The sequence below is a fragment of the Ciona robusta genome, chromosome 5 (assembly GCF_009617815.1).
Source record: "Ciona robusta chromosome 5, ASM961781v2".
In the NCBI taxonomy this organism is placed as follows: Eukaryota; Metazoa; Chordata; class Ascidiacea; order Phlebobranchia; family Cionidae; genus Ciona; species Ciona robusta.
Window position 1 is genome coordinate 5,830,967 of NC_143239.1, and position 27,677 is coordinate 5,858,643.

Below are 27,677 nucleotides of genomic sequence, written 5' to 3' on the forward strand. Positions count from 1 at the left end.
TAATTACCACCGATGTGCGTATCGAAAGCTATTGCAAAAACCACCTTTTTAATAAATAACAGTGAGTTCACTTCAAAACTTTTAGTTCAAAAAGATTACTGGGTGAAAGAAACTTGTTTACCCTCGCGTGGCCAGGAAACGACAGTCGTTATAAAACGGGTAATCTGTTTCATACCCATCGTGTCAGCTTAAGCGTTACTACGCGTGTACTTTAAAGATGAGATTTGTTTTTTGTGTATTGGCTGACAATATAGACAAATCGGTCTGAGGTTGCTGTCTAGCCCAACGATACAAACGCCCACAATGGTAGCAGCAACGACCCTTGAACCCACAGCTTCTGAATTACTGGCGGCACGCTAACCAATTGTACCACGGCGCCGGACAATCGATAGACTTTATAACTCTAAGTTATATTGCCACTTCTAATTCATACGCGCATTAAAATTGCGCCGACATTGGGGATATAAAGCATAACTATGCCATTACAAATGTATTAAAGTTAGACCAACCCTTTTTCTTGCACAACAGAGATATTCTGTCGTCCGCTAACTGCCTATAAAACTCACATGTAAAACATCTCGACAAATGCCAATTCCCGTGGTTTTGTTCAAAACATTCATTTGCTGGAAGGATTTCGTTTATTATACAATCAGTACCAATGCTCTATCCATTAGTTCACGAAAAATTCATGTACGTTTGGCTCTATGTTGTAAAGGGTATAGGCGATAGGTAAAAGCAAAAAGCGGACCCACATATATCATCAGATGTAATTCGTGCGCGAAACCAGAACGAATTCCAGCTACATAAGTTTTCCTGTGCAAGTAGAGCCATCGGTATAATTGTTGAACATGCGCCGTGTTTATCTAACAGCGGCACAGCTCGCCCGAGGCGTATGAAGCTGCCTCACCGAATACCTTTGCTCATTCGCCGAATTTACAATAGTGATTAGACGACGGCGTTCCAATGCACTATAACCCTCTGTTTGTATATACAGTGAGCCGAATAAAAATTAACTTAAACACGCAGTGTGTACTCTTGGTCAGATTAGTTGACACCGCATCAAAACACGCGACAGTCGTTCCACGATATAGAAGCGCTCGAATACCTAAACAAACGAACGGAATGTTTTCGAATTCTACCTAATTTCGGGACATTGGTTAGGAATTAATGGCAGATTTGTGGCATCCAAAGTTATCAGGCTAGCGCTCTAGAAAATAATTATGAATTATCCCTGTCCGTACAGTAAGCCGATTCCGTTAAGACTTAATAATTAATTCCAGCTTGGAGGAGAGTTCATGCGCATCCCCAGCCGCAGAAGTTAGCGCCTGGTTTCAGAACAGTGGACGTCTTTGTAAATTGGAAGAGAAGCGCGCGAAAGAAACAAAATAACAATTGAAACTTTTGATTAAAAAGGAACAGATGACGGGGGCGGGTTGCCCTGTCAGGGATGAAACTTTTCGCCAGCGGCTTCTACAAAGGTTTATGTAGTTCATGTAAACCTTGAGTATCAACCAGACTTCCCATCGACTGTGGCACTTTCACCACACACCGTCGCAAAGCGTTCATCACTTTTTCGAGCAATATAGTTTGTAATCAATTATCAAAGCGTCATCGGAGAATCAGGGCTATAACCAGAATCTACGGAGTTCCGCGATGACGACGACTCTCTTCTGGCCGCGTGGTCATCTTCAGCATTGTTCTCGCAATCTTCAATGCGCAGATGTACTGGTTTATCACATAAAGGACATGTGGCTTTGAGTAGAAGCTGGATCGATTTCTCTACACCTTCCAGCGACGCAATGCATTGGCAATTATGTCCGGGGTCGTCATCATTGCAGTATACAGTCTTTAGCGGTAGTCGCTGAACCTCAGTTGCCCTGTAGAGGTTTAAGGTGATCGGAGCAACTGCTGTCCCACCAGAACTATGCTTCACGTAATCCGGTAGCGGAGTTCTCTTTCCAGCAACGGAATGGTCGTTCCACTGTCGTTGTTTTTCATCAAAACTACCGAACTGACCATGCAGACTGTCCTCGATGACGTAATCCATCGTCTGGTCGCTGCAAAAATGAAATAATTTAAAATCAAAATGACAAGAATTATTTCTTCAAAGGGGTGTGTATTACGGGTATTTGTTTCTCTACTCACCTTGTGTTATAACTTAGTCGAGTTTCTGTGACGCCTCCATCTCCAGTCTCGCTTTTAGTGCATCCCGGGTTTATTTCGAAGTTTTTTGGAACATTATACCTTGTTGTTTCCGATGTAAAATGATCGCTGTTGGAAAAGCCCAACATCTTTAACTTCTCTCCCATAGAGCTAAGAGTTCTGCCACCGCTTGTACCAGGCACACTTGGTGCGTTTAAACCGTTCGTTGTCGGGCTAGTAGGGCTCGTGGGACTTGAAGGGTTTTCCCCGTATACGTCACCCGATGCGGGTTCGTGGGGTCGAAACCCAACAGTTAGTCTTGGCCCCAGTTCAGTTCTGTTGCCGTTTGGGTCAATATTTTCCGATTCTTCGATGTCATTGCTGCTGACGTCATTCGTGACGTCACTACCAGGCACCGAGGCTTTTCGTTGTCTTCCGCCGGTGTTGTGTTTTTCGTTTTCCAAATGCAGTCGCAGACTGTGAGTGGTGTGGTTGCTATAGTGATTCGTGACGTCACCGTTGGAAACGTTGTTTTTAGGAACGAGGAGTGACGTCATTGGTATCTCGTCAGGAATATCATGCATACTGTCGCCGTCGCCCTGCTGTGAAAAAATATTGTTTTAGATGGATAATGGTGTGAAAGTTTCCCACAAGTCATATTGGCAGGCACCGGTTTGCACCGAGCGGAATCAGCTGGTTTATTTTACTACCAGGCAACTTTGCTGTAAGGACGCAAAGTGCGATAATTATGGCCCGCATGGCGAGATCACATCAGCTGTAGTCGTGTTGGACACAAATTAGGAAATGGCGAAGGGATTTAATTTAAGTTTTCCAGGTTCTGAGATCAGTTTCAGTACCTTAGTTTATGCGAACAGTAGGAATGTGTTTATATGCGCTGAAATGGCGATTTTCGCGTTATAGTAATATATGTTGTACATATTTGGTTTAGGTAATTAAGTAAGGACAACAAATAACACCTGTTGCGAGTCTTGTACTCTGAGAGTCTCGAGCTCAATCATCAGCAAAGGCCTGGGGATTTTAACTCGGTTCGGGCAACAGCAGCAGTACTTCTTGTACACCAGATAGTAAGCCAGCACGGATGCTAAAGCTACGAGGAAAAGGAGGGTCACTGTCACGGAGACGGTCTGTGTTAATGTACTTTCGGCGAACTTTGTCGGCAAGGCCGTTCCAGGACCTGTAAAAGTGAAACATCGTTCGTAGAATATTTGCCTATTGCGATGTGTATCAGGTCAGAGTTTCTTAGAAACGTAGGTCGTATCTGAACTAACAAGCGGACTTTATACAGAAACCTACAGCGGTTGGGATCGTTGTCTTACCTGTGGTATGCCGGTATGAAGTTGAAGTGGCTGTGGTCGAATCTGCAATAAAGTAGATCGAATTAAATTTGACTGAAGCGATGTTTTGGATAAAGTGATAAACTTAAAATGTGAGTAAAAAGCATGTTTAGAAAACATAGCAAAACGATGCCCCGAGCGATGGCGACTTCGTGGAAGTCTGCTGATTTATCTCTGCGGTCTTACCTGGTTCCACGTGTTTTATGGTCAGTCGTGGGGCTGTAAATTTGATTGTGTTTGACGGAGAACCCCAAACTTCATTGCCCAGCTTTTCATGTTTACCAACTAACGCCGCATATATCTTAGTTTCGTAATGGGCTCCTGGTACAAGGGTAGGCAAGTAGAAGCTGGTTGCGTTGCCGATGTACCAAACCTGAAATGCGTAATTAATTAGAAGTAAATAGAAGCCACCACATTGCCGGGCATTGTATACCAGCATCATTCTTGACACTTAAATACTGTAAGGCGCCGGCCGCTACTTAAAAATCGCTTGTATTCTACCAATTAAACTAAAGACTTGGAGACCGCAGCAGTCAAAGCCTGTACGTATATGACGTCAGAGTTTGCGTACGTGATCTACGATGGAAAACATGTTATTGGTCACGTGTTCTATCGCCATTGACGTCACGAAGACACTTTTTCTTTTTTACCGAGATAAAGGCAGTCGTTTTGAATCGATACCGAAAAAAATTCCGAAGTATTTGTAGAAAAATGTCAATTTTTTCTGTCCCAACCATGGCCTACTGAGATGTATATCTTTAGTAGGCAGAGGCTGAACATCTACGGCGCTCGAATAACGGTAGTAATTTAAAAGTATTTGTAGATTGCCTATAGCGGTAACGGGTGTTACATTTCCCAAACAGGTTTTTACATTTCAACGAATGGAATTTCGTTTCTAATTTTAGCCGAACATTTTAAAAATTCCAACTCATCTTTCGCTTAAAACTTAGGTGAGCACCACTATCAACAAACTTGCCAACCCACCAAAGTAATTATAAACACACACGCCAACTAAATCTTAATCCGCCTATACTTCGTAACCGCGTTTCTGAAGTAATATTAAAATCATAAAACGAATTAAATAGTTTTTATTGCAATGATACATTACTTAATCATTTATGTCTAATTACTGTAATATATGATTTCGGTTAGATTCGCATTGTTTAGTTTAGAGTTGTTTAATTTAGGATATAGAATAGATGACGTTGTTCAGTGTAGGCTTATTCAATACGCATGGTGGTAGGGGAATATGGAACACCTTTTCAATCTATTTTCTTGACCCATTTAGTTGTAAACAAATAACATTTAAGGAGTTATAAACCGTATCCTCATGACTCCAAAGGACCGTTGGTAATTGTTTAAAACACGTTTGGGATATTTGCGTATTTAGTGCTAAAGGTGTCCCATATTTTCCCACAGTTTTATATCTTATATCCATTTACACAAGTATAAGCCAATGCCTTGTGTTTAAACTTACCTTCCAATTATTTATTGAATGGTTAGGTTCCCTTCCCGTCCATTTGGTATACACAAGCTTGTACCTTGCGCTTTTTGCAATCTTCATTACAAAACTTAGTAGGGAATTATCTCTGTCCGGCTGCGACCATGTTAACTGCTGGCTACCTACTTCCAAGTGGAAATCGCGTGGTGGAACATGCAGTAGAACTGTAATAATAAAGCGTATACGTTAGCTTCAATCGCCTAAACCTAAGTATACATACAAATATATATAGTAGGGTGGGCCAATACGGGACATATTTTCATTCTATTTTTGTCTCATTCGGTAGTAAACAAATAAATTTACAGAATTAGACGTATAACCGTAGCCGCGCGACTCTTAAAGGACCGTTTTTAAATGTTAGAAACGATCAGGAAATATGGGTTTTGGGCGCTGGTATCCCATATTACCCCACATTACTATAAATGTAATTTTTAGCCTGGTCTTTTATATGAATGCATAGTTGAAGATTTACCGGGACTTTTACAAAAAAAAAACAAGTGTTCGTTTCTTACCGTTGTTCGGGTCGCAGAAAAAATCCACTGGCGTACTTGTGGCGTTCGAACAGCTTATGTTCTGGTTGCATTGAACAGTTAAAAATATCTTAAGTCTGCTGTACGGACGAGCTCCGTCAGTGATCTCACAATGCTCTATGATGTCACCATTGGAGTTGACTGTCCTATGCGTTGGCTCACAATTATGAAAACCTTTAAACGAGATCGGGTCCGAGTGTAGAATATATGACAACCTGCATAAGTGGTGGCTATTTAGAAAACGTAGGAATATACTGACAGTCTACATAGAAATAGTAAACCAGTTTAATGCGTAACGTACGGCGTATATATTGTAAACTAATATAACAACGTGTGACTTATTCGGGTAAATATAGTAGGGTGGGGGAAGACAGGACACCTTCAGCACATGATATCCAAACATTCTGATCGTGATTTAAACAAATAACAACGGTCTATGGGAGTCGCGAGGATACGGTTTTATAATTCTTTGACTGTTCTTTGTTTACAACCAAATTGGAAGAGAAAATAGATTGAAAAGGTGTCCCATTTCCCCCCCACCCTACTATATATTAGTTGTACCAGGGTGTTTTTACTTTTCAGTGTCCACAAAGGTCAAAAATATTTTGTATGACATTGTGATAAAGGAACATAACCGCACTTGTTTTCTTTTAAATAGGCTACTGATGGTGACCATATAAAATTAAACGCACAAACTTAAATAGCTATGGCCTTTATGCAGTTTTGCGCAGTCTACCAAGGTTTTTCAAATGCATTTTAGAATGCTCTGTGTACCTAACAAGTGTAAATGGATGAATGAATGTAATGTATTTATACGCAAGAAGCGACAGTTCTTATAACACGGGTGTTCTGTTTTATACACCTCTTACCAGCTTATGAGTTACCACAAAAGTAAATTGGTGGGTATTTGGTTTTGGTTGTTATTTTTGTTGCACTGAAAAAAATTTAGTACCTGTATACTGTATGCTTATTTGTACTTGGTAGTTTCCACCAGCAATCAACTGAATAGGCATCCAAATAACGACATCCTTCAATTTCTGGCACTATAATAAAATAAATTACAGTTAAAACAAAAAGCGTCAGATAAATAGTACTGTGGGTAAAACGGGATACCGTTATATTTGGATAGTATGTGGTAAAGGTGTCCCATCTTCCCCCACCCTACTATATTTTAATATTTTTCATGCGTTTCGACAAAATTTCCTGAGAACTTTAATCGAAGTTTAATGACGTAAATGCACAAACGGAATAACGATGCGACGATTTCTCAATAGACAGTTGAGTGCTGCTGTAATCACGAAAAGTCGCGGAAATAGATTGCGGTTTGGGGAGAGCTATGGATTTGAGAAGGGGTCTTTGCTAATTTGTTGTACATCGGTCACAGGAGATGTCAATAATTACTCGCAAAGCAACAAGGTGTCTTTAAACTTACTATACATTTTTTAATAATAGGTTAAGCACATGTCTAAACATAAAGATATTTGTAAAACAAAAAGCAGTCGAAACGCGCTATGTGTTTAAAACTTCATCCAGGACACTGACAGGAGAGAATGAATAAGGTTGATGCCCAGAGGGCAAGTCAGCATGGTAAACATCGACGTTAAGAACCGATGCTGACGTTGACAAACACGACGGGGATTTACTTTATAATAGCTAAAGTTTTTGATTATTTTACCTGGAAGAGCGGCGTGAAAAAAAATTGAACGTTTGCCAGGACTTTCCTCGAAATAAGTTTTTCTTTTGGTTCATTTACGTTTGCTGGTTAAGTAAGTACAACCAGTGACTCTGTTTCGAAGAAACATTTTATATGCGGTCTAATGCGTATTGGTGGTTACCGGAATTGAGAAAGTAACGCCCATTTTTTAAAGTTAGATAAGGCATCAAGTTCCGTTTAATTGCGTGTATACTGGCGGTTTAAAAGTGTTCTTGTGCGATGAAATACAGTCTTATAGTAGGGTGGGGAAAGATGGGACAACTTTCATTCTATTTTCTCGTACCATTAGGTAGTAAACAAAGAGCATATAAAGAATTATACAACCGTATCTTCACAACTCCCATAGACCACTGTTAATTGTTTAAAACACGATCATGATATTTGAATATTATGAGCTAAATGTGTCCCATCTTCCCCCACCCTACTATATAAAGTTTATAAACGTCTCGCAAAACAACATTTTTTTCAAATACAAAATCAAGTTAATCAAAAATGGCTTATACGCCGGTCTTCTATATGAAGTAATCTACAACGCTATAATATGCTGGTTAATCAAGATGTGACGTCTAAGTTAATCTTCAAGTGAAATTGCTGGGTTGAGCGACAGTGTAATCGAAGGTTTTGTGCTTGTCATTTTCGAAACATTTTATCGGGTGTAGCTCAAACCCTGCTAAACAATGACGTTGTTAACTACCACGTTCAACACCCGGTCATTGTAAATAGCTGCGTGTAATTTGTGAAACTGAACGTCAAGGATCAATAAATGTCAAGTTAGCGACGTGCCGAAAATCCTGTACAGTCCAAAATCACGCTATACTACAGTCAGGATCTGGTGCTACGAATTATCGAAACAGCCAAAATCAAGTCTAGCAAATTGTACAATAAAAGAGATATCTATTTCGCCTAAGCAGCATCGATCGTAGGTCTCCTATTTAAATATATTTAAATACTGCAAAGTATATTCTATATTATAGTGGTTCGCTCTTTAACACGATGTATACCGCATCGGTTCAATTTTCCGTCATTTAAGTCGAGTTTTTTACCAAAACGAAAAATGCGTGTTTGCTAACCGCAGCTCGAGTGTCCTAGTATTTGCATATATCGTGAATTTTCGACAAGTATATTACGCAATGACAAATCGTTTTATTGCGGCGTGGTGACCTGCCCCGGGCGTTAGAAAGGTTTGTAGACGACAGAACATCTCATAAGAGCTCCTCTTGACGTCATATCTGCGCCTGTGGTTTTAACCAATCAGCATCCGCGGACATCAGGATTATTTATGAGTTACGATAGCACGTGGCGTTTGGTCAAGAGTTCATAAACACACGTCACGCCCCCCTGATGTTAAAATATACTCGAAAAAATCAATAAAAATGTTTGACATTTTTAATTTCTTTATGAACTTCTAAAATAAAAAAAAATTCTAAAAAAATTGTAGCAGTTTTCAATAAAATGTCTCCAGTACAGAGTATATAAAGTATAATGCGTCTACACGGTCATTGGTTACCGTTTTTCAACTTACTTTCGGTCGTTGTAATGTTCTCTGTTTTAGCAAGCTGTACCAGCGACCCGACAAGAAGTACCGTTACAATAATATCCATAATAATCCAGTTTCTAAATGTCGGTTTCTTCGTTGTGCAAAGAAAACTTCATGTCAAAAATAAAACAAACTTTTTTTGAACTAACATGTCCTTCAAAATCGTTAGGTTAATTTTGAATCGAATCTTTCTTTGTTGTTTTAATCTTCGTAAAATTGGCAACATCATTTTACAACAAACTAACTCGCTACCGTTTATAAAAGCGATTATATTCTGAAGGTATATAGCTTAATTCTCACTGAAATCGAAACCCGTGCTTTCCCGCGAATACTGCCTCTTGAAATTCAAGCTGGTAACTTTCTATTTGCTTCATGCCTTGCTGAAAATGAAGACGAGTCGCTCCGTCCACACAGACCGCCCCGTACGTCGCCTCGGGGCTATTTAATGCTCATACTTTATCGTAGGAGAACGGCGGCAATTAACCAAAAAGGCCGCTGTACAGCCAAGCTCCAGACCAAGCTGGCGATCACAAAAGCGCGATTATTTGTTGAATTGGTCAGCTCTAAGTCTTGTCCGATAACAAACGAAAAGTTTTTCATATAAACGCATATTACGGTAGCAATATATAGCGAAACCAAGGAGTTTCAGTAAAATTTTACTGCCCAATTATACGAACGCATGGAATAAGCTCATACAACGAATTGTATAACAGATTTACAATCTTATCACAGACGTGTGGTTTTATATACGTTATCCGTGACTAAGTCAAAACATACTTTTTTATGTTATAAATGTCCACTATCTGATTATTATTCATGTCGTGCTTTTGCGCCCACTAACGAGTTAAATTAAATCAGTTTCTGTCTCTTGACGTCGCTGTGGATTTTAATAGAATTTAACAATTTGCCCAAACACGTGACTTTTTTATTTCCTGTTAACGTGTACTTTACTGATTTATAAGTATTTATACGTAAACACTTCGTCAATCAGGCCTTTATAACTCGTGCAGCGCGATAACTGCACTAGCAAACATGTTTAACGTTTTGCAAAAACGCATATACGAATGAAAAGTAGTATTGTTTAAAACCACATTTAATTTTTAGTTCAAAAAGGTTGATGCTAATTAGTTTATTCTTTATATTTCTTTGAATGTTCTTTGTTTACTACCAAATGTGACGCGAAAAAAGATGAAAAGATGCCCTATCTTCACCCACTCTACTACATATGTTTTCATTAAAACTCAATGTAGCGAAACCGAGATGAATTAAAACGCGTGTTATTGTTATTGTATCAATACGTGGTACTTCCGCTTCACACTGCACAGTTAGATATGCATGTCGAAACAAAACTACTACGCATGTTTACTTCCTCAAACTTATTACCGTGATTAGGCAGTATATCCACTGGGCCCACGAGTTTTATTAAGCTTGGTAGCTGCAGAGAGACAGTTATTGTAAATCGCCATTCTAATTGACATGCATAAGTGATAGTATATGCTGTGCGGTAAGATGAATATCCTATATTTCCTAATCGTCTTCTTAGCAATTAACAACGCTTTTTTAGAGTCATGATAATAAATGGTTGTAGTTCTTTTGATACACTTTATTTAATACCAAATGGGTCAATAAATGAAAATGAAACTTTTTTTCTTACTGTATACAGTTTTTGAAAATCACGCATTTGCGTCTTTGATACTTTGTGTTCAGTGTATATAAACAATGACGTAACATCCTTTATATTGACCTATGCTAGTATGAAACGCTCATTTGGCATTAGTAAACACTGGGTAAACAACTAGGCGCGCTTTAGTACTGCCGGTTATTTAGGCTTTATACTGTGTAACTTAGTGCAGTTTGGGCGAAAGTTGTCAGGAAAATTCCTATAGTATAACAAATTACTGTAAGAAGTATGCCACCGTATGAGCACCTTTTAGAATACAAGCATATATGGACGAAACCAAAAGACGTCCTGGTGTTTTATGTCAACGGTGTTAAGGTAGCCTACTATAGATTAAAATGAAACATCTTTTTTATTTTGGGGGGATTTTTTAATGGCAAAATCCAAGAAACGTTAAAAGGCGGCAAGTCAAGTCATAGTAAAACTAAAGTCATTTAGCGGCACGCGAATAGTTAGTATAGTAGGGTGGGGAAAGATGGAACACCTTTTCGTTCGTTCCATTTAGTAGAAAAATAAATAAAGAACATTCAAAGAATTACAAAACCGTATCCTCACGACCCCCGTAGACCGACAATAATTGTTTAAAACACGATCAGGATATTTGAATATTAAGCGCTAAAGGTGTCACGTATTACCCCACAGTACTCTATCATTATTCGGTTTATAGTAACATAATAATACAGCATTTTTAATTTGTTTTCTAGGTGACCGAGCCACATCCGGAGCCAGAAACCACTCTTCTCGTTTACATTAGAACAAAACGTGAGCGACCTATTACGGAAATATTTTTCATTCATGTACAAAAACACCAAACGCGTTAACAATAGACAACGTTGTATTTATTTTTGGGCTGTCGACGTTTTATCTGAAAGACTATTTACGTATTAAACGTAAGTGATTTCACATCTGTGTTATAGTGTTATGCACGTTATAATACAATATACATACTGGTTTCAATGTAAGATAAACTATGACTCTACACCGCTGGTCCCTCTGTACCACTATCTAAGTTAAATGCGTAGGTGTGTTATATCCCATGGTAGAATGCTTACGCTTTACAGTATTTGCAGGTGGTAAGAAGTAGCATTGTTCTACTTCTCGGTATACATGGATACATTTCGATAATGGTGTCTTTTAGGAATATAAATTTAATTTCGTGAGTCTAACCATAATGGTCACTTGGCAGGACGATTCTTGTCTAAAGAAAGACAATAATTAAGGACCTGATTCCACGAAAACATTACAGACTTAAAGAAAGTCCAACTAATTGTATTATATAAGAGGTATAGTAGGGTAGGGGAAGATTGGACACCTTAAGTTTAGCACAGAATATATAAACATCCTGATCGTGTTTAAACAATCAACAACGGTCTATTGAAGTCGTGAGGTTACGGTTTTATAATTCTTTTACTTGTTTACTACCAAATTCGACAAAAAAATAGAATGAAAAGGTGTCCTATCTTCCCCCGCTGTACTGTATATAAATCGCCTAAATGGTTTCATTAATCTCAACATAAAAGCGATCTTGTTATTAGACAACTTTTTGAACTTGATTTTTGTCTCTTACTTATTTGTTGACACCATATCCTTACTGGACATTATGTGACTTTTTTGTTTTAGTTCGTTTAACTGGAACAAAGCTGGGATGCGGAGAAGGCGGGTGTGGCGCATGTACTGTTATGGTTTCAAAATGGGACAAGGAGAAGAACCGCATCGTGTGAGTTTGAATACATTTTTTATACTACGGCACAATTTTGTCTGTCTTCTATAAATCTGGTAACTCGTCAGCTGGCATGAGGTGTATGAAACAAAACATCTGTGTTACGACTGCCGTTTTACATTCATTAATAAAGAAAGTGGGATATAAAGTAAATGCCCTGTGGTTCTAACAGCACCTCTGTGTTAGGGCGCGTTGTCCGATTTTTTAACATTGTATAGTAGGGGGGGAAATGGGACTTGTTTTCATTCTCTTTTCTCGTCCCATCTGGTAGTAAAAAACATACTTACATAATTATATATAAAACCATATCCTTACGAATCTAAAAGAGTGTGGTTAATTGTTTAAAATATGGGTTTTAGTTACTCACGATATCCCATCTTACCCCACGGTACAAAACGTTGTTCTTTGGTTTTTTTTCAGACATTTTTCGGTTAACTCCTGTCTTGCTCCGGTTGTTTCCATGCACGGATATGCTGTTACGACGGTAGAGGGAATAGGCAGCACAAAGACAAAACTTCATGCAGTGCAGGTGACTTATGTAATAATAAATTATAAAATGTATACAAATATGTGTTTTGCAATATAATTTCGTATGTTTCAGCATGTTGTAATACATTAACCATTACGTTGGCTGTTTCCATACCAAGCGGCCAAGTTTGAATGCCGTAACATCATGGCTTTAGTATACCGATCGACCTTTATATTGATGAGCACACAGCCTCAACCATTTGGTCGTAAAATGAATAATAGAGCAATCCTACAATGCGGCAACTGTCGTTTGAAGATTTACTTACGTTGTAACTCGTAAGCGGGCATATGAAACAGCTATGTCAACACATGTAGTTATAATGAACGTCCTTGCCACGCCACGGGTCGTTAAATAAGTTACATTTTTAATTCATTAGATACATTTTTACAAGCAGTGAGATAATTCTACTGCACTTATAGGAACGTCTTGCCAAGTTTCATGGTTCACAATGCGGTTTCTGTACACCGGGGATTGTTATGTCCATGTACACACTACTGCGAAACAAGCCCGTTCCGGATATGGAGAGCATAGAAAAATCACTACAAGGAAATCTGTGCAGATGTACAGGCTATCGCCCGATATTAGGAGGTTTGAGAAATAATATATATGGGGGGAATATCGGCCACCGTTTGCACATAATATCTAAATATCCTGATGATGTTTTAAGGATACAGTTTTATAATTCGCGAGGATACAGTTTTATAATTCTTTAAATGTCCTTTGTTTACTACTAAATGGAAAGAGAAAATGAAGTGAAAATGTGTCCTATCTTTCCCCGTCTCACTATAATAATGTGGGGTAAAAATAGAAATGCGTTGGCCCATATTGTCCCATATTTCCTAATGTGTTATTAACAATTAACAACAACCTTTTATAGTTGGACACGGATATCTAATTTTGTACTTTTTGTTTACTATAAAATGGAACGATCCAGACAAAGAAAACATGGGCCATCTTACTCCAATCTACTATATATTAAAACGAATGCCGAGTGCATGACTTATACGAATTTTGCAGCATTTCGGACCTTTTCTGCAAGCAAAAACGGATGCCCAATGGGTGATAAATGTTGCCGGAATAAACCCAGCGAGGATTCAAAACAAGGTAGTAAACCTTTTGTAGGTCCAGGGCTTTATACATCAATAAAATCTAACCAAAGAAATGATGTTTACTACCGCCGCTCCCAGTACGTGGCGCTAGAAATTATAGCTTCTGTCTTTCGGAATGTTTGTTCAACCTTGATACCGGTATGCTGTTTACTGCCGACTGTGCAAAATAGATATTTGCTTACGCCCTTAACGAATATCATGAGCATTCGTTAAGAATCTAATGTTAAACCCTCAGAAAGTCTTGCCCTATGGCAGACAAAACACTAGAAATAAAATAACGTTTTTGTTATACCAAATGAGCCGATAAATATTAGTTTACATTATATCTGGTAGCAGAAGTAACGAAATATTCGTGTCCTTAATCCACAGAAAACGGAGAACAACAAGAAGTTCACATTGAAGACCAAACGGATTCTTTTAGCCAGCAGTATGATCCAACACAAGAGCCCATATTCCCCCCTGAACTTTTGGTAAGTTTGGGAACATCAACCACCAGCAGTGCCTATTCTTAGAATTTGTTTTGCTCATCGGTTTCACGTGTCTGTGTGTGTGACCTATTTATCAAATATGTGTTATCAGAAATCAAAATTCCACAAACAAAGAGCGTTGTTATTTGCTTAAAATACGATCATAATATTTGGATATTATGTGCTAAAGGCGTCCCATCTTACCCCTCAGAACTGTATGATTTAAAAACATAGTATTTTTAACTTTTAAATTTATTGCCACTCAAGATTTCTAGCAAAGCTGAATCGGACGTTTCGTTAAAATTCGTTGGCGAGCGTGTGACTTGGTACCGACCTACAACACTCGACCAGCTGACCGATTTAAAAGAAAAATTTCCCGATGCTCATTTGGTTGTTGGCAATACTGAAATCGGAATCGAGACCGGTGTGAAGGGACGTTGCTATCCCGTGATAGTTACACCAGCGTCTGTTCGTGAGCTCTCGCACGTAAAGGCGGATAACTTAGGTAGCTATGTGTGGATGTGACTTATACTTTATCCTCGCGTGGCCGGAAAACGACTGTCGTATTAATTAAGATGTTTTGTTTCATGCATCTCGTGCCTGCTTAGGAATTACCACGTATGTGACTTTCTTGGGGGCTTACAATTTAGACAACCAATTAGTGACTACCGGACTGGGGCAATTGCTGTTAAGTGTATTACCCAAGAACACATACATATCCACAATGGTAGCAACGACCAGCCTTGAACCCTTAACCTCTGGGTTGCAGTTAACGTGTTGACCATTGTGCCTGCATTAGTGGAGTTTTGAGTTTGGAGATATATAATAAAACTTTGCCGACATTGATTTTGCATTTTCGCTTAAGTTTTTATGGGTAATGTCTTGTTTTTAACAGGCATAGAGATTGGCGCTTCCTGTATTTTGAGCGATTTGGTGGAACGCTTGAAAGGGATAGTTGACGAAAGAGGTCAGAACCCGACACAAGCGTTATCATCGATGCTTGAGATGCTGCATTGGTTTGCTGGCGACCAAATACGAAATGTTGCTGTGAGTTTAAATTCAATTGTACCGTTTTTGTAAATAAGTATAGCAGGGTTGGGGAAGATGGGACACCTTTTCATTCTATTTTTTTGTCCCATTTGTTGTTTTTGTAGCTAAAGGAATAAATAAAATTAGGTTGTAAAAACACCCTTTAATCATTTATCTTTTTTTTATCTACATACAGTGCTATGGGGTAAGACGGGACACCTTTCGCACACAATATCTAAATAGCGTGACCTAAACAAGTGTTTTAGACAATTAACAACGCTATTTTAGAGTCGTTATTATACAGTTATAATTCTTTGAACGTTCTTTATTTACTACCGAGTACGACAAGAAAAAATATGAAAACATGTGCCATCTTACCCCAACCCACCCTATTGCTAACAGGTTATCGGCGGAAACATTATGACGGCTAGTCCGATATCCGACCTTAATCCAATCTTCATGGCTTGTGGTGCGACCGCCAAGTTCATGCTACATTCACGAGGCGAGAGAAAGGTTCCTATGGACCAAACCTTCTTCCCCAGCTACCGAAAGACTAGCGCGCTAAAAGGGGAAGTTCTAATCTCTGTCCGACTCCCGTTTATGAGACAGGTAAGTTGTTTTTGGCGAGAAAATACAAGTTGACAATATTCACGCCGTACAAACAAAAGCGCGAACTCTTGCCATTTTCATAATATAAATGGCTAAGTCTGTAGCTTACACAAAAGTCTTTTTATACATTTTTTTTCTAAACTATTTTCTATTCTATAAGACTGCTTGGACCTGGCCCGTTATCACACAGTTTACAAAATTATTGTATGTGGTAACTCGTAAGCGGGCAAGGGGCGTAGCAGACTGTCCTTGCCCCACGACGCAAGGTTAAAGAAGTTCCATTTGTTTATTCATACATACAAATGGTTGTACCCACAGAGCGAGTACATGAAAGCATACATGCAGTCCAAACGTCGAGAAGACGACATAGCGATTGTGAACGCAGCTCTGCGTGTGAAATTCCACGACGGCACACGCAAAGTGGAAGAGTTTTCGGCAGCTTTTGGTGGAATGGCTGCAACGTCCGTTCTGGCCCAGCACACGATGACAAACATTATTGGCAGGTTAGAAAATAATTTTATAATGTATAGTCTCAGCCTAACTGCTGCTTTAGTTTGGATAAGTTTATTAACCGTATACAAACTTCTTACTTGGGTTATGGGTTCAATTCAAGGTTGTCTTTGTCATTACTATGACGTGTGTATTCTTGGGCAAGACACCTAACAATAATTGTTCCAACCCAGTGTTTCCTTTTAAAGGCTGTCCAAATTGTTACCAATACCTTTAAAGTATAGCAGTGTCTACAACCGGACACCCATGTTAAAACGAATTTCGTTGCTCTGCCACACAAAGATGTATAAGTTACATTAATTTATACATTCATTCATTTGCTGTATTAAAAACTTAAAGGTATCTTTTGATTAGTTTTAGCTTAAATTTGATTTACTTTTATTTTAGGGACATACGTGTTAACTCATAGGCGCGCACGAGGTGTATAAAACAGAACACCCGTGTGATAACGACTGTTTTCCGGCCATGCATGTATAGCGCAAGTTACATTCATTCATTCATTCATTCATTTATACTTCGTATTTGTTCTCAGGGAATGGGAAGATGATCTAATTGATGACGTGGCTCAGTGGATGCGAGAGGACTTCTGTTTGGAGGTGAATACTCCAGGAGGAATGGTAGAGTACAGGGAAGCGCTTGCTCTGAGCTTCTTTTTCAAGTTTTATCTTCATGTCAAAGACCTGTTGTTCAAAGATGGGATTTCAGGGGTAAGTATTGAGCAAAGTCAATATATAAACATGTTTATCTACAGTGACCTAAGTAGCAACCAGCACTTATAGCAGTATGTGTTTAAAAAGTGCTGGTTAGTATTCACGTCACTGCCATCCTTTTCTTTGCATCATTTGTTAACATTTTCGTTTAGATCTTTCGTTTTAACTTCTAACGTCACTGAAGGTCTTTTAGTTTTTAAAATGAATTGTTTGGAACAAAAGTCGAATGTTACATATGGGCACTGATGTTTTTATTGAAACTGACCAGAAAATTATGTGTGTATTGAAAGTGACTAGAAAATCTGTGTCTTGTGCAACTGTTGTTTCATAATGCTATTGATTTTATGCAGGAAAAGATTTCTCCTGAAGAAGAATGCACCAAAGTTCCTCTTGGGGGAAATCATCATGGATCAATCAGCACACAGACATGGCACGAGGTAGAACATTTTTTTGCTTACTGACAATTTATTAAATAAAGAAAATTTAAAATGCTTGGGTGACACTTATTGTTTACCTGCATTTACTTGTACACTATCGACAATTTTGTTGCTTGCCGATTGGAATTAATTATACAAGTAAACTTTTAGTTCAAATCCTCATTTTTAATTGTTCTGTGTTTTTAATCTGAAATACTAGGCAGCTATGAGCAAATTTGTGCTAAACACCACACATTATAACTTTAAATGCCTAATGTGAGCTGAGTTTTCAAGTGCTGGTGGATTCTGAAAATATTTAAATTGCGACTGTGATTTAATGGGCCAATCCTAGCCTAGATCCTAGGACCCATGAAGTGCCACGCTGAAGACCTCGCCCACATAGAATAAAATTGCGGCTGCAATTAAAGTCAAACTACATCTTTTTAGGTTCCAGACGACCAACCAGAGGACGACACAGTTGGCCGAGCTGTACCTCACCACTCAAGCCAGGTACAAGTCACTGGTGAAGCCCGATATACTGACGATATACCACCCTATGCAGGTAATTGAATTTTCATTGAATTTCAAGCAGATTTATGGGAAGTGCGCTGTCTTGGTCGAAATCTGCAGATCTCATGGAGTGTCTCGCCTAGAACACTCTACTAACATACAACATATTAGAGAAATAAATGTAATTTACAAACTAGGTATACCTATAGTTATTTAAGGTACCTATATGCAAATATGCTTGTGTATTAACATCGTTTAAAGTATATTAACATGTTAAATGATAGCACATTGCGAATTTTAACTCATACTAACCTAAACATATACATATATAACTTGGTGTATTAAAATCTTAAAGTATATTAACACGTTGAATACACTGTTCAGATGAATTACATATGTGGTTGGTGACCAGCCAGCGTTGCCATGCTCACATTCGTGATGTGGACATAAAAGAAGCGATGACTTCACCAGGGTTTGTGACGTACGTGGACCATCGTGATGTACCGGGGTCAAATATAACAGGGGTGATGAAGGGGGATTGCATATTTGCAGAAGATAAGGTGGAATAATTGGATCATATATAGCCATTATGACTGCTATCTATATAACTACTGAATGAATGTGTGTCTGATAATTTGGACAACCCATTAGTGACCTATGGGTTGGAGCAATTTTTGTTAAGTGTCTTGCACAAGGACACAACCTCGAACCCAAAGGTAATAAGTTCAAGGTAGGTGTGCTAACGAACTGTGCCGGACTACTATATAGTAGTATATGTATAGCTAATATAACTTGTAAATTGTTTATTTATTCTCAATGGCAAGAAAACAACAGTAGTTATAACATAAATGCTCTGTTTCAAACAGTTTTTTTCCGTTTTTCTTTGTTGTTTAGTTTTATTTAAGTATATACAGAATGTGTAACCAAATGTTCTTGCATACAGGTCACATGCGTTGGACAAGTTATCGGCGCTGTAGTTGCCGACACATACGCGCATGCACAAAGAGCAGCTCAGTTGGTGAAGGTTTCATACGAAGACATTTTTCCAAGAATTTTAACAATAGAGGTGATTTAATGTTGATAATGTTACTGCCACACTCATTTATTCTGTTACTTCTGCTACTTTACATGTGTATAATCTTTTACGGCTCATCTGGTATAAAACCTAGTATTCAAAGAATATTTGCATTTTGCCTCGTGGAGAGGTTATTTTTGGTGGTTTATCTGGTATAAAAAAAAACGTTGGGTATTTTTGACGTTTGGTCCGCTGTCTGCCAAGATTTCGTCAGGAAATGCAACAATACTCTACTTTATGCTTGTTAAATAGAAAAAGTGACCATGGTTTTGCCGGCAGAAAGTTTGTTTTAAAACCTATGGGTACCCTGACATTTCAAAAGTTTCAATAGGCCTGACTTTTAAAAATTTTCAGAAGTTTTCTAAAACCACCAACTACTATATGTTTGTTAAATATTCCACTTTTAGGATGCAATTGAACATGAGTCGTATTACAGCAGTGCTAATTTAAAAGTTGGAGACGCCGATGCCGCACTAAAAGCAAGTGATCACGTGCTTGAAGGAGAAATGAGGTTCAAATACAATAATAAATTATTTTTTATTTGTCTCTTCGATTAGGTAGCAACATGAAAATATATTTAAAACGAAAAGGCGGGATATAGCAACCAAACAGTTGTTAAAACACACTTATAATTAAACATATTTACATTTAATTAAAAGAAAAAGGGGTAGTTGCTACACCTATATACAAAGTAGATTGCCTAAAATGCTTTCATATTTTAACACAAGCTTTAAACCCAGGATAGCTGGTCAGGAGCACTTTTACTTAGAAACCAACGGTTGTCTTGTCATTCCTAAAAACGAATTTGGGGAGATCGAAATATTTTCATCAACGCAAAATCCGACAGATCTTCAGCTTTACGTAAGTTGTTTGAATAAATTAAGGTAAGTTATTTATTAATAAAAGTTTTTAACAAATTAAGGTAAGTTATTTTAACAACTTAATGTAAGTAGTTTCAAGGAATTAATGCAAGCTATTAATTTGCGGATGATGGGGGCAATGACAGTTGTTATAATACAGGTATTGTATATTATACACCTCGTGCCAGCGCAAGAGTTACCACGAGTGTCAGCCTAAAAGTGCAGCTAGTGCACTAAAAAATGCAAGGCTAAAAAGCAGAGTACATACACTGTGCATAAAAAGTGAGGAAGGAGTGTCAGCTAAAAAGTGTGGCTGTTGCACCTATTAATGACCTTGTGCTGCTTGCAGGCTGCTGAAGCTCTGGGTATCGATATCAACAAAGTTGTTGTCAAAGTGAAACGACTTGGTGGAGGTTTTGGTGGAAAAGAAACTCGCTTTCTGGTTGTGAGCAACCCGGCTGTAATTGCAGCAAACAAGTAACTTGTGTGGCTTGTTATCTTAGTAATAATCTTAACTTTTAAATGTCTCTTTAATTGCGGTAGCAAAGATAGAAAATTATTTTAAACGCAAAAAATAAAAAAAAGTTAGCGACAAAACAACAGTTACTAAAACACGCTTAGAGTTAAAAAGATATTTTTCATTTAATTGGAAGAAAAAATCCTGAAGGTTTGATATTGTGTTTTAGGTGTGGTCGACCTGTTCGGTGCATACTTACCAGGCAAGATGATATGCTCATTACAGGCCAAAGGCACTCCTTTTACTCAAAGTATAAGGTAACTACATTAATTACTGTAATAAATTCCAGGAATCTGACCCTGATCTGGTGCTCATAGAGTTGAACGATTCTTGTGTAAAGAAATACAGTTATGATCGGGTGCTAAGAAAATGTAATAGACAAAAATCAAGTCCAACCATTTGTATAATAAAAGATATTTATATCGCTTAAATTACATCGTCAGTCTTTTATTCAAATAGAATACAACGCAAGCTTAATTATATTTTATGCCATTCACACTCTCAGGTTGGATTTACAAAAGACGGAAAACTGACATCGCTCGTCAACCATATATATAATAATGGAGGAAATACAGCGGATTTGTCTCTCTCTGTCATGAATAGGGCAATGCTCCATGCTGATGGCACTTACAAGTAAACACCAACCTAATTTTAACCGGGTCTGGATTTTTAAGACTGGAGCTTAACAACTAAAAGTTAATCAAGATAACAAAGCAATTAAATTTATTGCAATCTTGTTTTAAAGTGCCCCGCAGTGAAACGTAGGTTTGCAAATTTAAATTGTTTTTTCGCTAATTTCTTGCTAAAATCCAGTTATAAATTATTCAAGTCTATGCTAAAATATAACATGAAAATGCACATTAGCAAAAACCTATTTAATTATGCTTTTGACTTAGTATAAGCTGTGCTCTGTTACAACAAAAAGGAATTCTTCATAAATAAAAAGTTGTGATATTCTATTCTTATAATAAACTTCTCTCTGCCGGCTCGGTTCAAAGAATTACTCTCTTTTTCTATAAATTACTCCACAGTTTTACTCGTTTTTTACATTAATTGATCCTGAGAAATACTGTCTTTTCATGAATTACTTTAGGGAGTTACTCTTTTTCCATGCTTCTGTTTTTATTTTTCAGAATTTCCAATGTGTCAATCACTGGTAAAACATGCAAAACAAATATTGCTTCGAATACAGCATTTCGAGGATTCGGCGCGCCCCAGTCTTTGTTTATTGCAGAAGATTGGATTCACAAAGTTGCAGCAAGGCTTGGTATGCCACCAGAAAAGGTTTGTGTTATAAAGATGATGTTGCAGAAAGCTGAAAACCATAACGTGTTATCTCCTAGCTGGTTTTGTGCCAATAAAAAGCCCAAAAGAAAGTATATTAATCTTCTAACTGTTTCTGCTAACTTACTCTATATTGTATAAAAAATGCCTACTAGCATTAGACAATGATTTTAAACACAACTTGTACTAATGCAGAGAAAAATTCTATGATTCCATTAAGTCTTGTATTTTGTTCTTTACAGTTCCAAGAAATTCATGTAAAGTTAATTTTTTTCAATATACACACAGTACAACAAAATAAAATTGCAACAAAATAAAGTTATTTCTCCTAATTCTCAGGTTTGGAAGATCAAAATTTCAAAATTTCAACAATGATGTAAAATTTATTTGTAAAATATACATGCATTCAAACAAAATTAAATTTGAACAAAATTAAATTATTTCTCTTGATTCTCAGGTTCGTGAGATCAACATGTACAAGGAGGGCGATACCACACACTTTGGCCAAACCCTCACAGATTTCAATCTTCCTCGTTGTTGGCGAGAATGTTTAGAACGATCGAACTTCGAGGAACGAAAGGCAAAAGTGGAAGAATATAATTTAGCCAATAGGTAAATATTTTGTGGAATTTTTATTAAAAAATTATAAAATTATTAAAAAAAATCCAGGAAATTTCTTCCATATTCTGGAAATTTGCCACCAAAACTGTTTTCACAGTATTTAAAATAAGATTCCAGAAAAACATTTGCAGGCTTTTTAACGCTTTGTCTATTACTTACAGATCCAAATGAATTGTTTGCTCAATTTTCAAAAACCTGTATATTTTAGGTGGAGAAAGCGTGGTATAAGTTGTATTCCAACCAAATTTGGAATTTCTTTCGGTCTTACCCAACTCAACCAAGCAGGAGCATTGGTCCATATATATAAAGATGGTTCAGTTCTTTTGACACATGGGGGCACGGAAATGGGCCAGGGTTTGCACATTAAAACAATCCAGGTATGCTGGTCTGTGTGGTTTAATTAACATATATGTGATGTCTTGTTAGCTCATTCTGTTACTTTTGCTACCAGGCATAATGTAAATAATCTTTCAAGTGATCATCTGGTGTAAAGTTAGTGTATTTCCGAAGTTTCGTCTGCCATCCAGCATGACTTCACCAGGGAATGTAACGTAACATTTTGCAACATTGTTGCGTAAACATTTTCGGATAAAATATTGTCGAATGGCGAAGAAAATAATAGAAACACATTACCTTTTCGTATCAGATGAGCTGTTGAAATAATGCTTTTTAGCTAATTTATTTGAAAGGTAATTCAAATGTGAATATAACCAACAGTTTGCTCTTAGATTGCCAGCAAGTGTCTTGGAATCCCAGTGAGTCAAATCTATGTTTCCAACACAAGCACTGAAACTGTACCAAACACTGCTCCAACTGCAGCTAGTGTGGGTTCAGATATCAATGGAATGGCTGTGAAGGTGAAAATTGTGATAAAGTAACTTATTTATTCAGGTTTTACAAACTAAAACCATGGATCTTCCAAACCCATTTTTTAAGGGTTTGGAATGCTAAGGTGTTATAGTTATTTGTTGTGCTGTGTTGTACACAGTTACTTACAATTGTAAAAACTAATTGTAAGTTAGTTTTTACAAACTAAAACCATGGACGCCTACAAACAAATAATAAATACATCACAGCGTAAAGTAAACCCTATACCAAAGTAACTTTTACTTACACATAATAAACGGATTCGAATAAAAAAAATTTAACACATTTGCATTTTAATTTTTTTAAAGTTCTGCTGAATACTAATTAATTGTTCTAAAACAATACTTACTACACGCCCAACAGAAATATTTTACACATTTTTTTTCTCTTTGTACCAGAATGCTTGCAAGACTCTAATGGGTAGGTTGGAGCAGTTAAAGAAAACAAATCCAGCGGCATCGTGGAAAGAACTAATTATGAATGCATACAACGAAAGGATCAGTCTGTCTGCAACCGGCTTTTACAAGTAATATTCTGTAATCTTGCTGTTACTTGCCCATGTTTTATCCAATTTTTTTTCATGTTTTGTCAAATTTGTGTTCATGTTTTGTGTAATTTTTTCATATTTTGCCTATGTCATGTCTATTTTTTATGTTTTTTCCATGTTTTATCCATGGTAAGTCAACTATCTTCAATCTATTATTATACTTTATTTTAACTGTTAAACAGGACTCCTGATATCTATTGTGATTGGAACAAAGAGACAGGCGAATGCAACGGAATGCCATTTAATTACTTCACTTACGGGGCTGCTGTTTCCGAAGTTGAAATAGATTGTCTTACTGGGGACCACGTTGTTTTGCAAACTGACATAGTTATGGATCTTGGAAGAAGTTTAAATCCAGCAGTTGATATCGGTCAAGTAAGCCAAATTTTTGTCGGGATATTTAGTTTATTGTTTTAATCATTTATAACTCAGTCTTTACAAATAGCTTAAAATATCCATTTTTCTCATCGACAATTGCTATTGGATGCATTTATTCTACCTCTGAAGGCAACTTTATACATAAATAAATGCATTTAATTTATCAAATCCCCAGAAAAATATATCTTGTACACATAAAAACTCTGGGCTCGTCTAGGACAAAATAACCTGCAGTCAAGAAATGGAAAATTAGATAAATTTATTTTACTTAAGCCCTAGAATATTACAACTTGTAAATATAAAAGTTTCAATAATAAACAGTACGTCTTAAACAACATGTCTGCCACAGGGATAAACTGCCTTGAAGGCAGAAAAAACAGATCGTTCGTGGACATATCTACATTTTTTAACGTAGATTATATTTATCCAAGTTTTTCTGTACGTAGATTGAAGTCGTGATTTTTCCACATAGGTTTATCCATGTTTTTCTTTTCCAAGTTTTTTAAACATAGACTCCATTTATTCACATTTTTTTGTACATAGATTACTTTTATCAACATTTTTTGTACATAAATTATATTTTTCCACGTTTTCTTAGATTGAAGTCGTGATTTTTGTACATAGATTTATGTTTTCTTGTAAGTAGATTATAATTATCCACGTTTTTTTTGCACATAGATTACATTAATTCACATTTTTTGTACATAGATTATATTTATCCAAGTTTTTCTACACATAGATTGAAGTTGTGATTTTTCTACATAGGTTTATCCATTTTTTCTTGTAAGTAGATTAAAATTATCCAAGTTTTTTAGACATAGATTACATGTATTCACATTTTTTGACATAGATTACATTTATTCACATTTTTTTGTACATAGATTGAAGGCGCGTTTGTCCAAGGCTATGGGATGATGATGATGGAAGAACCGTTGATCAATGAAGGTGGATCGCTTATTACAAGAGGACCTGGTGCTTATAAAATTCCTGGGTTTGGAGATTGCCCACGTAGCTTTAATGTCCACCTTCTTAAAAATTCTAAAAATGAACGAGCCGTATTTTCTTCTAAGGCAAGTCCTGAAACATAAAGTATTTTCATGTTGTTGCATTATCGCAGTCACGTCACTTAATCTAATAAAATAAGATTTATTTATTTTAAATATAGAAATTAAAATAGTTAAAACAAAAAATAATTAAAAGTAAAAGAAATTAGCAACAGGTTTTGCTAGAAATTATGCCCTTGTTGCTGCAATCAAAACAAAAGTAATTAGGATTGTTTAACTTAATTAAAATTATTTCATTGAAATTATTTCATTAAAATTATTTTATTAAATTTTGGTTAATAAAATTTAGATTTATCAACAAAAATATTCTGTAAGTGTAAAGTTATACCTATATTTACAGGGAGTTGGAGAGCCTCCTCTTTTTCTTTCGGCATCCGTGTTTTTTGCAGCAAAAAATGCAGTGACTGCTGCTCGAAAGCATTCGAATTTGTCGGGAGAATTCCGGATGGATAGTCCGGCGACGGTTGAGAGGATAAGAATGTGCTGCGGGGACAAGTTCACTTCCCAGGTAGGCCATGTTTCGGGTAAACATAAATTCTTAAATTTCATTACAAAAATGTGTATAATACCAACAATATCAAGTGGGATTGTGGGAATAACTAATTTCTGTAAATCTGACCTTTATCTGGTGCTCATAAAGTTAAACGATTCTTGTGTAAAGAAATACAGTAACGAAAAATTACAGATAAAAAAATATATTTTGCCCAATTGGTATCAATTTGAATAAGAGACTGATGATGCCATTTAGGCGAAACATATATCTCTTTTATTATACAATATTTCGGGTAATTAAAAATTTTAAATCTTATCACAACAATGTGTATAATACCAACAATGTAAAGAAGGTGTAGCAGAACTTTCGTGAGGTATCTTGTGTAAAAAAATACTGTAAGAATTTTGTACGACGAAAACGTAACAGTCAAAATTAAAGTTCTAATTGTATAATAAAAGAGATATATGTTTCGCCTAAATGGCGTTGTCAGTCTTTTATTCAAATAGATGGCAATTAGGCGAAATATTTATCTCTTATATTATACAAATGGTTTGACTTGATTTTTGTTTGTTACGTTTTCGTAGCACCATCGTTTTAGTAAATCTAGCTGGTTAATGCAATGCATAACGAACAGATATATTTCTGCAGTTTCAGAAGCACGCCAGCACTACTGATTCAAATGCAAAACCGTGGTGCTTTCAAGCCTAAACTTATAATTTGCGATACATTTTTTATTGTAACAAATTATATTTTAATTTATATGTTGGTAAAAATATTCCATTGTAACAAATTATATTTTAGCTCAAAATATTTGTGGTGTTGTTATTGATATTGACCAAAAATGTTTGAAAGTAAATGCTGCATTATCAGGTTTTTAAATGAACACCATCTATTTTTTTTCAAGAAAGCATATAATTTTCTTAACATATAGTTTAAGTAATTAATGTTTTTTATCATGAAATTTTCGTTTTCAATGTAATTTTTTTTTTGATGTGTATTTTTGAAATTACATTCTGCATGTTCAATAAATTACATTGTACAAACAAATTTCTTTTTTATCATAAATTTTATGAAATTTTTTATAATATATTATTTTTACACATATTTCCTCACATATAGTTTAAGTAATTTTTTGTCATACTGTGTTTGGTAACCAAAAATATTTTGTCCCTAGCACCCATAATTTGGCCGGGATAAATTATGGTTGCTAGGGACAAAATATGGTTGCTAGGGCCAAAATACGGTTGCTAGGGCCAAAATGCGGTTGCTAAATATGGTTGCTAGGAACAAAATACATTTGTTAAATATGGTTGCTAGGGCCAAAATATGGTTGCTAGGGACAAAATGTGGTTGCTAGGGACAAAATATGGTTGCTAGGGCCAAAATACGGTTGCTAAATATGGTTGCTAGGGACAAAATACGGTTGCTAAATATGGTTGCTAGGGAGAAAATACGGTTGCTAAATATGGTTGCTAGGGACAAAATGTGGTTGCTAGGGACAAAATATGGTTGCTAGGGAGAAAATACAGTTGCTAAATATGGTTGCTAGGGACAAAATACGGTTGCTAAATATGGTTGCAAGGGACAAAATATGGTTGCTAGGGCCAAAATACGGTTGCTAAATATGGTTGCTAGGGACAAAATATGGTTGCTAGGGCCAAATGTGGTTGCTAGGGACAAAATACGGTTGCTAAATATGGTTGCTAGGGACAAAATATGGTTGCTAGGGAGAAAATACGGTTGCTAAAAATGGTTGCTAGGGACAAAATGTGGTTGCTAGGGACAAAATGTGGTTGCTAGGGACAAAATATGGTTGCTAGGGAGAAAATACGGTTGCTAAATATGGTTGCTAGGGCCAAAATATGGTTGCTAGGGACAAAATGTGGTTGCTAAATATGGTTGCTA

At 36.7% G+C, this 27,677-nt stretch overlaps 2 protein-coding genes across 5 annotated transcripts; one reads left to right on the forward strand and one right to left on the reverse strand.

Moving 5' to 3' along the window:
• Positions 1-619: 619 nt before the first annotated feature.
• Positions 620-9,089, reverse strand: LOC149735976 (uncharacterized). Of its 2 annotated transcripts, none has more exons than XM_089878818.1 (9): positions 8,765-9,089; positions 6,481-6,571; positions 5,511-5,743; positions 4,975-5,162; positions 3,684-3,870; positions 3,480-3,521; positions 3,120-3,337; positions 2,146-2,741; positions 620-2,057 (listed from the first exon to the last, which is right to left on the reverse strand). In XM_089878818.1, the coding sequence occupies exons 1-9, from the start codon at positions 8,841-8,843 to the stop codon at positions 1,601-1,603; spliced, it is 2,091 nt and encodes a 696-aa protein (XP_089734944.1). In that variant the 5' UTR covers positions 8,844-9,089; the 3' UTR covers positions 620-1,600. The 2 variants fall into 2 exon arrangements, with proteins under 2 accessions (XP_089734944.1, XP_089734942.1); XM_089878816.1 differs by having other exon boundaries at positions 2,146-2,744; positions 8,765-9,082.
• On the forward strand, positions 3,250-26,813 carry LOC149735977 (xanthine dehydrogenase/oxidase-like). 3 transcript variants are annotated; one of them, XM_089878814.1, is made up of 31 exons: positions 3,250-3,391; positions 3,449-3,589; positions 11,162-11,219; positions 12,078-12,174; positions 12,598-12,706; positions 13,126-13,294; positions 13,724-13,810; positions 14,185-14,285; positions 14,550-14,787; positions 15,178-15,329; positions 15,714-15,920; positions 16,239-16,423; positions 16,963-17,137; positions 17,491-17,577; positions 18,004-18,118; positions 18,451-18,626; positions 19,010-19,132; positions 19,549-19,652; positions 19,882-20,002; positions 20,351-20,478; positions 20,688-20,775; positions 21,024-21,151; positions 21,652-21,802; positions 22,260-22,414; positions 22,632-22,800; positions 23,152-23,280; positions 23,689-23,816; positions 24,020-24,212; positions 25,097-25,289; positions 25,624-25,787; positions 26,421-26,813. In XM_089878814.1, exons 4-31 carry the CDS (start codon positions 12,137-12,139, stop codon positions 26,478-26,480), a joined length of 3,873 nt encoding a protein of 1,290 aa, XP_089734940.1. In that variant the 5' UTR covers positions 3,250-3,391; positions 3,449-3,589; positions 11,162-11,219; positions 12,078-12,136; the 3' UTR covers positions 26,481-26,813. The 3 variants fall into 3 exon arrangements, with proteins under 3 accessions (XP_089734940.1, XP_089734941.1, XP_089734939.1); XM_089878815.1 differs by lacking the exons at positions 3,250-3,391; positions 3,449-3,589 and adding an exon at positions 6,672-7,294; XM_089878813.1 differs by lacking the exons at positions 3,250-3,391; positions 3,449-3,589 and adding an exon at positions 10,502-10,775.
• Positions 26,814-27,677: the final 864 nt, after the last annotated feature.